Below are 12570 nucleotides of genomic sequence, written 5' to 3'. Positions count from 1 at the left end.
AATATACCATGCCAATCCTTTCTGGCCTGCCAGGTCTCTGTGGATAGGTCTTCGGCCAATGTAATATTTCAACTGTTGTAGGTTATATACCTCTTGTCCTGAACTGCTTTCAGGATTTTCTCTGTCTCTGAAACTTTTAAGTTTTACTATTAGATGGTGGGGTGTTGACCTATTTTCATTGATTTTGAGAAGGGTTCTCTGTGCCTCCTGGAGTTTGATGCCTGTTTCCTTCCCCAAATTAGGGAAGTTCTCTGCTATAATTTGCTCCAATGCACCTTCTGCTCCGCTCTCTCTTCTTCTTTTGGGATCCCAATTATTCTAATATTGCTTTGTTTTACGGTATCACTTATCTCTCGAATTGTTCCCTCATGATCTAGTAGTTGTTCATCTTTTCCTCAATTTCTTTGTTCTCCATTATTTGGTCTTTTATTTCACTAATTCTCTCTTCTGCTTCATTTATCCTAGCAGTAAGAGCCTCCATTTTTTATTGCACCTCATTAACAGCTTTTTTTTATTTCAACTTCATTAGATTTTAGTTCTTTTATTTCTCCAGAAAGGGATTCTCTAGTATTTTCTATGCTATTTTCAAGCCCAGCTAGTATCTTTATAATCATTATTCTGAACTCTAGTTCTGACATTTACTAATGTCTGTATTGATTAGGTCCCTAGCAGGTGGTACTGTCTTTCGTTCTTTTTTCTGAGGTGAGTTTTTTTCATTTTGTCATTTTGTTCAGAGAAGAACAGATGAATGAGAGAACAAAATGCTAAAGGGTAAAAACGACACCCGACCTGTGACCAGGAATTTCTTTCTCTGGCACACGACCCTGTTTGGAGTCTCCAAACCCAGCAGATTCCTGCAGCATGCTCCTGTGTCGCTCCTCCTGCAGGGAGGAAGGGGAGGCTTTCCGGATCTGCCATTTGTGGAATCCCTGCTCGAAGAGTAGTGGTCCGACTTTGCCTCAGATCACAGTTTTTGGCAACCCCAAGCTGAGAGGCCACTCCTCGACTCCATCTTTGCAGCTGGCTTCCCTGCTCTGATACCTGGGAGTGCTGCCATACTCAGGCACCACTGGGATTTCTGGGACCCTGAGGGTCCTGAGACCACACTTTCCCCGTGAGGATTCCACACTGCTTAGCCACTGAAATGAGGTCCCTCTGTGGAGCAGACTTCTAAAACTTCTGGTTTTGTGCCCCACAAATCTGTCAGTTGCTGGGAGCTGGCTGATAGAGGCTCTCTCCCCCACCTCCTCCCCACAGTCTATCTTCCCGTATATCACCTCAGTTCACTTCCCTGCATGTCCAGAAAGCGGTCATGTTTCTGTTCATAGAATTGGTGCTATTCTTCTCTTTGATCTCCTGCTGAATTTGTAGGTGTTCAGAATGGTTTGATCACTATCTAGCAAATTCCTGGGACCAGATGAAATTTAAGCCTCCTACTCCTCTATCTTCTTGCTCCTCTCTTTCCTTTATATTTGTTATTGTTTTATATATGTCAGTGCTCCCATCTGGGTGCATAAATAATTAAAATTTTTATATCTTTTTGTTGGATTGTTCCCTTTATGATTATATACTGCTCTTCACTGTGTCTTTTTACAGACTTCATTTTAAAGTCTAGTTTTTCTGATACAAGTATTGCTACTCTGGCATTCTTTTGACATCTGTTTGCATGATAATTGTTTCTCTTTCCCCTCACTTTCAATCTGCAGATGTCTCTAGGTCTAAAATGAGTCTCTTGGAGGTAGCATATAGATAGGTCTTGATATTTTATCCATTCTGACATCATATGTCTTTTGATTGGAGCATTTAGTCCATTTACATTTTAAAGTAATTATTGATATATACCTATTTAGTGCCATATTATTACTTGTTTTGTTGTTGTGCCTGGAGATTTCCACTAATCCTTTCTTGTCTTTGTCATTTTGGGTCTCTTTTCCACTCAAAGAGTCCGCTCTAATATTTTTTGTAGAGCTGGCTCAGTGGTCATGAACTTCTTCAGTTTTTGTCTGGGAAACTCTAGCTCTCCTTCTTCTCTGAATGATAGCCTTGCTGGATAGAGTATTCTTGGCTGTAGGTTTTTCCCATTCAGCACTTTGAATATATCCTGCCATTGCCTTCTGGCATCCCATGTTTCTGCTGAGAAATCTCGACCTAGCCATATGGGTCTTTCCTTTGTAAGTTAGGGACTTCTTCTATTTTGCTGCTTTTAAGACATTTTCTTTAACACTACATTTTGCAAACAGAATTACAATGTCTTGGTGTTCGCTTTTTTAAAAATTGATTTTGATGACAGTTTTTTGTGACTTCTGGATATGGATGTCCATTTTCCTTACCCAGCTGAAAACTTCAGCTATTATATCTTCAGATAAGTTTTTTGCCCCCCTTTTCTCTCTTCTTCTTTTGGGACTCTCATAATATGAATGCTATTATGTTTGATAGAGTCACTGATTCCCTAAGTATATTCTTGTGTTTCATAATCCTTCTCTTTTTTGTTCAGCATCATTACTTCCTATTATTTTGTCTTCTAGGTCACTAACTCATTCCTCTGCTTTTCCAGCCTGCTGTTTACTGCATCAAGCCTGTTTCCGATCTTGTTATTTGCATTCTTCATCTCTGATTCTTTTTTAACGCTTTTAGCTCTGTGGTAAGGGTCTCACTGTTGTCTTCTATTCTTTTTTCAATCCCAGTGAGTATCCTTAGGATTGTTACTTTAAATTCTCCATCAGGCTTGTTACTTTTATAATTTTGCTTAGATATCTGGCCATGGCCTTATCTTCTTTTTTCATTTGGGGTAAATCACTCCATCTTAGCATTTCATCTAAGTCTCTGCTTCTGTGTGTTAGAAAAGTCAGTTATGTCTCCTGCCTCTGAAAGTAATTACTTTATAAGAAGAGGTCATATAGTGCCCAGGGTCTGGCACTTCACGGAGTGTCTCTGATGTGTGCTTCATGTGCTCTGCTATTGTGTTCTGGCTGGTCTATTCTTCAGGCCAGTCATCTGCAGAGGCTCTCCTTGCCTGCTGTAGGCAGTGTTTTGTACCTGGCCTGAATATGGAGAGTTTTAAAGGTATGCCCTGGCCTGCTTGTCAAATGAGACCTGACACCAGCTCCACTAGAACTGAGGCCCTGCAGGACTCTCTGGTCTGGAGATGTGGTGTGGGTAGGAGTCTGTGCTGGTCTTCTGTGGGAGAGTCCTGCTGTGCTGGGACTGAGGCAAACCTGATTGCAAAGGGCAGTCCTGCCAGAGTGTGGTGGGTGGGGCTTGGTATAAACAAGTTAGGTAGCCTGTGTTCCTGCTGAGAGGTGGGGGAGGGAAATGGCACTAGCTAACTCCTTTATTCCTAGGGACAGAGATGTCTCTGTGAAAGCTGCCTCTCAGGGATGCATTCTGAGTGAATAATTCCTCCCCTGTCAGCCCCTGGCATTTTTCAAATTGCTAATTCAGGCTGTTTTCCCCCAGGTCGTTTGCCTGCCTTCTCCTCAGGAGTAGTGCAGTGCCCTCAGGGCCCCATCCCAGCCAAGCCCATTGATCTTTAAAACTCTAGGCTTTAAGCCTGGTTGCAAAAACTCACAAAATTCAACCTCTTGTTTTCTAAGCCAATGGCTTTGGGGAAATGTTTAACTTATGTGCTCCCTTGTGTGTTCTTCTCTCTGTAGCCCTTCTCTGGGACCATGGCTCTCTTCCCTCTGCAACACCCTCATCTGTTTCTCCCCTAAACCATGTCTTCACACTTCCTATCTTTTATGATGTGGCCTCTTCTGTCCCTGTAGTTGTGGAGCTTGGTCTGTGCTCTTTTTGGTCGATTTCTGGGGTATTTAGGATGACTAAATAGTTATCCAGGCGTGTTTGTGAGATGAGCCTTGGGTCCTCCTACTCTGCCACCATCTTCCTCTCCTACCTATTCCCTCAACTTTTAAAAAGTGCAGATTTATTCATTACAGTCTTGCTTTGTACTAGATATGCATGGGACAAATATGCATTACTACTGATTTGGAAAGAACTACATCAAGAAAACAAAAGCTTAGACATGGCCTGTAGTTAGCTATTTTCTTTGTCTTATATGCTACCTATTTGTTTACATATATGTCTGCCAGGAACCTGTTGTGGCTACACTGATTCAACATAGCCACTGATTCAACATAGCTAATAAATAATTGGTGCTAATTTCATACTGTTCTTCTGTTTTAATTGCATGCATGCAAAAGCACAAGAAACAAATGAAGGATACACTTCACATTTTAGAAGATCAAGTTGGCTATATCCTCACTAGTGGTGAATTCTCTAAACACAACAAAATATTCAATATTGGCACCACATATTTTACAATGTCAATGCTATTTTATTCAGAGCTCTTAATTTGATTGCATCATGGAGCAGGTGTTAGGTTTCATGATACTTTGCTCCTTAAATGTGAGTGAGTCGTAAAAGGACTGCTTTAATGAATATTTTTGAGAAATGAATGATTTTGAGATGAATGAACCAAGCAATTATGTTGCAAAGAAACAAATCCTAGCAATTACAAACATCTAAATTTTCATGCAAAATACCTATTATATGAAAAGCGCATGAAGATTGAAATGAAAACTGTTCTTATCCTGTCATAAATGATTCACTTATACTTCTCAATAACCAGGTGTATTGTCAGAGCATAAATTAAGGGCTATACATTGATATTTTATTTATGTTTTACTATTTCAGTTAATATGCTGTACTCGCTATTGAAGCATACTAAATGATATCGTAACAGCAGGAAAAAGTTAACACACCTCCAAATCATGAACAGCTTACTTCTTTCTAGAATAATATGGTACAAACAATATAGTTGGTGCTTAAATACATATATGTTGCATGAATGAACAAGTACTATACAAACCTTTGATTTTCATCAACTGCCATAACATTTATTCCCCATCAGGACTAACTTTAAAATAAAGCAGATGAAAATATTCCATAGCTTGAAAGAAACAGAGGAATTTGATAAATGTTCTGCATCTTCCTTATACTAGGAACAGAAACTTCAGAGTCAGAGGCAAGAGAAAAAAATTACAGTGCTCTGGGTAAAAGCAGAGAACTTCATTCAGTAAGATAACATTAATTTAATATCCTCTATGTGCTAAGGACTCAGCAGGGAACCTAAAAAATCTAAGCAAAAAATTGTAATGTGATACAAAACACAAGTTGCCTTTCTTCCTATCACTTCCCACTCTGCACCAGCCAAATCAAAATTGTCATATTTCTCTGCATACTTCATATTCTTTCACAATTCTGTCTTTACACATGGTATTTCTTCTGCCTAGATAACTTTTCCCCAACTTTCCGTCTGGTGAACATCTACTTATCCTGCAATTCCCAATGCAAATCCCACCTACACTTCCTGGATCCCCACAGTAGTGTTCATCATTTCCTTCTGAACTCTCCTGGGATCTCTTTAAATCTGTATAATCTTTTAATGACTATTGTCTTCTTTACTGGACTGTATACATTTTAAGAGCACCGATTATGGGGCGCCTGGGTGGCTCAGTGCATTAAAGCCTTTGTCTTCGGCTCAGGTCATGATCCCAGGTTCCTGGGATCAAGCCCCTCATCGGGCTTTCTGCTCTGCGGGGAGCCGGCTTCCCCTCTCTTTCTGCCTGCCTCTCTGCCTACTTGTGATCTCTGTCTATCAAATAAGTAAATAAATTCTTAAAAAAAAAAGGGCACTGACTATGCCTTTTTCATCTTTGTAATTCCTGTGGTATCGCTGTTTGAGCATGAACACATAATTGTTAAAAGAAATAAAAACAATAGACATAAGAAATAAAGTAGAAAACCAGTAGAGATATTAAAGTTTTAAAGAGATAATAAACAATTCCCCATTCCCAACAGCACACCTCCTGGTCTAGTCAACTCAGCTTGCTGATGAAGGATCTCACCTCGTAATTTTATAATGGTATGTAGAAGTAAATCAGAATTCATTGCTCAGAAATCCACTTGATATTCACTGGAAAATATCTATTGCATAAAATGGAAGATATCTTTACTTCTAACTTGCTGATGTATAGTCACTAGGAAGTGGTGGAAGGGAGATTTAGTATTTGTCCTCTTTGGAGAATATGACCAATTTATTGCTGAATAAGCACAGAAGGAATGAATTTAATGTGTTTTTTCCCCCTAGAAAACGATGCAACACTATGGTGCTTAAACCCAGAACTGTGGAGGAATTAAAACTCAGCATATGAAGAGATGTACCACAGCTCTACGGTGAGAACACTGAAATGGTCTAGACATCTATCTCTCATGCCATCTTTCTAAGTAAGTTTAGGTCAGCATAGATTTTTCATGGGCCAGACTCCGCCTGGAGGTTCAGACTATTTGTAGGTAGCACTGCAATCATCAATCTTATTTCCTTCTTCAAACTGACAGCTCGAAATCCAGCACATAAGTGGTTTATCTCTGAGGAGTCCTGCTTATGGAACATAACATCCTGAATTTCAAACTCTGACACACCCAACTATTTACTGTTATAAAAGATGTGGCAAATAGGGGCACCTGGGTGGCTCAGTTGGTTAAGCATTCAACTCTTGATTTCAGCTCAGGTCATGATCCATGACTGCAGGGTTGTGAGACCAAGCCCCACATCAGGATCTGTGCTGAGCATAGAGCCCACTTAAGATTCTCTCTCTTCCCCTGCCCCTCCCCACTCTCTCCCTCTCTTAAAAAAAAAAAGAAAGATATGGCAAATAGAGGACTGCTAGATCATGCACGCATCTCCAAGCCACTTCTGTTGCACCTTCATGGCCACAATGACCCAGATTTGGAGATCAGTAGACAAAAACAATGAGGTCTCCTACCTTACGTTAAGTACTATCTCCTATGCCTGGCATGATTTCTGTGACCTGATTCTGATAAGGGATAGAGTGCAAGTGTGTATTCTAGTCGAAGCTGATTTCTCTGATCTCAGGAATAGGAAAATAAGAAGATCCCAAACTATCATATGAAAAACATCTCAAGACTCTTACAATGCCACTTTCAAAAAGTATTCAGCATCCACTATTGCCAGGCATCTGTGCTACACACTAGGTATTTAGTAAGCGTCGTTACTTTTCCCACACAGCTTACAGTCTAGCAAAAGAAACAGACATTAAACTGATAAATACACATATAAATATGTAATTAGAAAATGAGATGAGGGTTAAAAGAATAACAGTAAGGGGCTAAACTCGACCAGTGGTGAGGGAATAATTAGAGAATGTTTTTGTGAGGAGCTGACAATTAAGGTTAAGACTGAGATGTGTAAATGGGAGGTAATAGTCAATCAGTGTGGTTCCACATTGTACTCTTCTTTAGAAAGTGTTTTCAGTCAGGTCTATTATTTATTTATTTTTTTAAGATTTTATTTATTCGTTTGAGAGCAAGAGAGCACAAGCAGGGGGAGAGGCAGAGGGAGAGGGAGGAGCAGACTCCCTGCTGAGCTGGATGCCCAACGTGAGGCTTGATCCGTGGACACTGGGATCATGACCTGAGCAGAATGCGGACATTTAACCATCTAATACATTTTTTTAAAAATAGGTTCCACACTCAACATAGGGCTTGAACTCATGACCCTGAGGGCCAAGATCCACATCCTCTACCAAGTGATCCAGTCTGGTGCCACACAGTCAGGTTGTTTTTCCTTGCCTATCCTATTGGCTTTTAGCGAAATTTGATATTAATGATGTTCCTTACTGAAAAAAAAAAAACAAAAAACACTCCCCCTTGCTTTTTTGACAATGATTTTGAAGCTGTCTTCACATTTCTCCACCCACTTTGTAAACCTCCTCTGTAGTCTCTTCTTCCTTCCCAGCCCCAGGATGGAGCTGAGTCCCTCCCTGGGTGATCTCTCTCTCTCTCTCTATGGATTCAATCCTTATACCCTAGAGACGCCCAAATCTCTATCTTCAGCTACTTCTCAAGCTCCAAATTCATATGTTCAACTGTTTGACGAATATCTCTTTCTGGATAACTCAGAGATGACTCAAATTCAATGAATCTGAAACTCAATTTATATTCCCACCTAAATCTATTCTTGCTACTATTGCCCACCTTCATTATTGCAAAATTATCTACACTATCTTTGCAGCTAGAAAACATGGAATCTTTCTCATCTTCTCCCTTTATCTCACCTCTCATATTCATCAGATCTTCTCTATTCCTGTTCATCCTTAGTTTAAGCCCTACTCATAGCCTAAGTAGATTATTTAAAACATTTCTGGAGTGCCTGAGTGACTCAGTCAGTTAAGCATCTGCCTTCGGCTCAGGTCATGATCCCAGAGTCCCAGGACCGAGCCCTCTCAGGTTCCCCGCTCAGCAGAGAGTTTGCTTCTCCCTCTGACCCTCTCCCATCCAGTGCTCTCTCTCTCTCTCTCTCACTCTCTCTCTCTCAAATAAATAGATGAAATCTTTAAAAAAAATAAAACATTTCTGAACTATTCATCTGGTCTTTAGATTATACCCACTCCATTCCCTCCTTTTTACTACCATCAGTTACATTTTTAAAACAAGTATTTGATCATTCCTACATGGTTCTCCAATATCCACCCTAGAAAGTATAAATCTCTTATCATGATGTTTAGATACTTTATAGTCTGGGCCTATTGGGCCTTTTAAAGACTAATTTTTTGCCACTGTTTCCCATGTATTTTGTTGTCTAAAAATGCTAACCTTTGTTCAAACCCACCAGCCATCCTCTTTATTCTGTGTGCCTGTGTATGCATTGTTTTATCTACACAGAATGCCCTTCCCTCTTGTTCTTCCAAACACATGCTCATCTTCCTCTAGTTTCCTTAAATATCACTTCTTTTGCAATATGAACCCATCTGTCATAGTTTAAGCTAGTTATTTTCTCCTCTGTGCCCCCATAATACTTAGTTCATACTTTTATTTTAGTACTTATAATACAGTATTGTGATTATTTGTGTGTCACTCCCTCCCCCATAGGCTTTTCAAGAGGGCAGGAAATACATCTTACATCTGACACACAAGTTCTCGTATATTAACTGACTCTTGAATTATATATAATTATTTACTCATTTCTTGTTAATTATCATCATCTTAATAGTTAACTACTTATTGAATACCTACTGTGTGTCAGGCACTGAATCAGGCACCACACAAATTCCATCTCATTTGCTTTTCACAATACCTCCAAGAGTCAACTGTTATTATCTCCATTTTATATTGAAAAACCAAGGTGGGGCACCTGGGTGGCTCAGTCAGTTAAGTGTCTGACTCTTGATTTCAGCTCAGGTCATGATCTCAGGTTGTGAGTGTGAGCCCTGCATCAGGCTCCATGCTCAGTGGGGAGTTTGCTTCTTTCTCTCTCCTTCTGCCCCCTCCAAATAAATAAATAAATCTTTAAAAAAAAAGTAATAAAAAATAAATAAATAAACCAAGGTTATGATGAAATTACTTGCCCACAAGTGTCAGTAACTGACTGAGCCTAATTTAAATCACCAATTATTATAAGACTGATTTTTTTTTTTATCTCACTGTAGCTCTAGCCCCCTTACAAATATCTATAAGAATTTAAAACCAATCAAATGTCATCTTACCTAACATGGAAAAAAATCTATGTTCCTTTTGGAATATTTAGTGTATTATCAGAATCTTGCAGGATTATTTTGACATTGATTTCTCTTGTATGTCAATAAAAGTAACCTTATAATATATGATATTCAATTTTTATTGGATGTATACATTTAGAACATTCAAATAATTTGCTTAAGGGTGATTTTTCTAAAATAAGATTTCTTTATGTTACTAAATCAAAACATTTATTTTATTTTTTTAAATATTTTATTTATTTATTTGACAGACAGAGATCACAAGTAGGCAGAGAGGCAGGCAGAGAGAGAAGTGGAAGCAGGTTCCCCGCTGAGCAGAGAGCCTGATGTGGGGCTCGATCCCAGGACCCTGAGATCATGACCTGAGCTGAAGGCAGAGGCTTTAACCCACTGAGCCACCCAGGTACCCCATAAATCAAAACTTTTAGATGGGAATGGACTTTATAACTGATTATATACAATTGTATATCCCAAATGATGCTGTGAGAACTCTAACACAAGTTTCTGAACTAAATGTCATGTCATTGGTTGAGTTATAAGCCTCTTTAAGTTTTAATTTGGCACTATATAGTATACCAAATTTAATAAAGGAGGAAAATACCACTTCTAGTCAGAGGAGTTTTTCCTAATTGCATTTAAATTATTTTTAAAAAGAGAAGAAGAAGAAGGAAAAAAACTAAAAGAGGAAAAAAATTTAAACGGAAATAATACAAGTTTCCTTTCCAACCACTTAATGTCCTTACCAGTGCACACAGAAGGTCAACTGCTTCCAAGATCAATTCCTGATGGCCAATGCGGCTGACCCCCAGATCTTCTAGCTCCTGATGCGTAATGCGTAGCAGCTGGTCTCCACTGATCTTCTCCCTCTCGAAGTTCTTAATATACTGCTGCAAACAGTCATCAAGACCTGCAGAAGAAAAATATGGAAGACCAGAATGAAAAAAAACAGTGGAACCAAACAAACAGAAAAAATAAAATAAGGGGCGCCTGGGTGGCTCAGTGGGTTAAGCCTCTGCCTTCGGCTCAGGTCATGATCCCAGGGTCCTGGAATCGAGCCCCGCATCAGGCTCTGTGCTCAGCAGGGAGCCTGCTTCCTCCTCTCTCTCTCTGCCTGCCTCTCTGCCTACTTGTGATCTGTCAAATAAATAAATAAAATCTTTAAAAAAAAAAGAAAAAGAAAATAAAATAAGCATTAACTCCTACCAAGTCACAAGTTAAGTCTGTTTCAACTCTGAACTAGTTCAATCATCCACTTTTTCTCAACCCATATATGGATTGCAGGAGGCAAAAAACTACTTTATGATATCCCTAGTTATTAGACTCTTATTTGAATTTTTCTCAGCAATTATAGGAAATCTTTACCTCACTTTTTTCAAGCATTTCTCTTTGCTAGTTATTTCATAAAGTGTGTTAATAAGCAGGTTCTCCCCACTTCTAAACTTACCTACATCTCACTCTTCCTTTCTTCTTTAACCCCACTGCAGAGGGAGAGTTATCCTTCCTTCCTGTACAAGACTAATAGATCTTCCTGTGCTCTGGAAACCCACCATATGCCACCTTAACACTACTTCAACAATTAAAAAAATTAAATGCTCTCTTTATTTCAACCATTTCTTAGCCACTGACTCCTGTATTCAAACCTCTGCCAGCTTAAAAAAAACAAAATAAACAAAAAACCTTTCCTTGATTTCTTAGATCATGTATCCCCGCCCTGGTTTGTTATTCACTTCAGAGCCAAGTTCCTTACCTTTTTATCCCACCTGCACTGTACTCCCTTATCCACTAACATTTAGATTTTACCCAAATTCGAAAGTGGAATCCAGAGTGGATACATTTTTCAGGATCACTGAGGGCACTTTATAAGTGAATGGCCAGGCTATAGACGGGTCAGCTTCAACTACCTATGAAATAACCTGATACAAATGATGAACAAATGGTGAACTGAACTAACAAGATCACTTTTCTCCAGATTTTTAAGTAAGGAGCACCAAGAAAATGAGGCAATTAACAAAAACTGAAAGATCTTAATCTTAAATCAGGCCATAAATATCTCTCATCCAGACTAAAACTGTTTTATGGGTTTCCTGCTGCGAGTCACTATCCCCTCCAATTCATTTCTCCCAACATAAAAATTCTGATGTCATTCTTTATCTCAAAACTTTTCAGTTTCTTCATATTTATGACAGAATATAATCTGAACTCCTTTATATAGTGTTCAAGGCCCTTCCTGATCTGGACCTTGCCTTCCTATATGACTTATTCCAGACACACTCCACAATCTCCCATTCTACACTACAGACCTCCTTTACAACAATGCCCACATTGTATTAAATTTTGTTCCCATCTCTATATGACCAATAAATAGCCTGGAAATTCCTTGAAGTTGAGGACTGTGTCTTCTGAATGAAAATCCAGGGCTTAGCACAGTGACTAACAAAGAGTAGGGCTCAATTAAGTGTAAAATGAACAAATCAGACATAATTTTATGTTATATCACCTGGTCAGAGAAAATCAGGAACATTTTAGATAAGAGCTAAATCTAAAAATAAGAGTGGAGGGAAGGAACATTTGGTATGTGGCATTTTGAGTCACTCATGTCTTAACACATTGCAGAGTAAGAGGAGACAGAATGCTATTATTTTGAGTTGATTTTTCTTATGATTCTTCTATGTAAAGGAATGATAAAGGATCTCTTAGAGCACCAGCACCACCAGCATCATTAGCAAGGTTACAGACAAAGTCACATAATATGTGGCAGAGGAGAAATAAGGGAGAGATCACATTAATTGCTGCCTAATTTAACTATCAATATGTGTACCCCATCATATAGGAAGTATCTTGGCTCCTGTATTTAAAATGTAAAATATATGGCAAATACACAGCTAGGATATTATAATAAAATATAATAATGTCACTTTGTGTCAATATGCATATTTATGAACTATAAGGTGCTTTTATATATATTTTTCCTACTTGAATTATAAATAATAAA

General features: G+C 38.7%; 1 protein-coding gene across 1 annotated transcript in view; it reads right to left on the bottom strand.

The window, feature by feature from the left end:
* The window catches only part of CNKSR2 (connector enhancer of kinase suppressor of Ras 2), a gene marked incomplete at both ends in the record, with an annotated part of 237468 nt that overhangs the window by 176150 nt on the left and 48748 nt on the right, over positions 1-12570 (bottom strand). Inside the window, one exon of the mRNA XM_080794916.1 lies at positions 10322-10485. Coding sequence (XP_080651042.1) covers positions 10322-10485 — 164 coding nt within the window. The remainder of the gene's footprint in view (positions 1-10321; positions 10486-12570) is intronic.

Source organism: Martes martes (assembly GCF_963455335.1).
Source record: "Martes martes genome assembly, chromosome: X".
Lineage (NCBI taxonomy): Eukaryota > Metazoa > Chordata > Mammalia > Carnivora > Mustelidae > Martes > Martes martes.
This window is presented reverse-complemented; position numbering and strand designations above follow the sequence as displayed.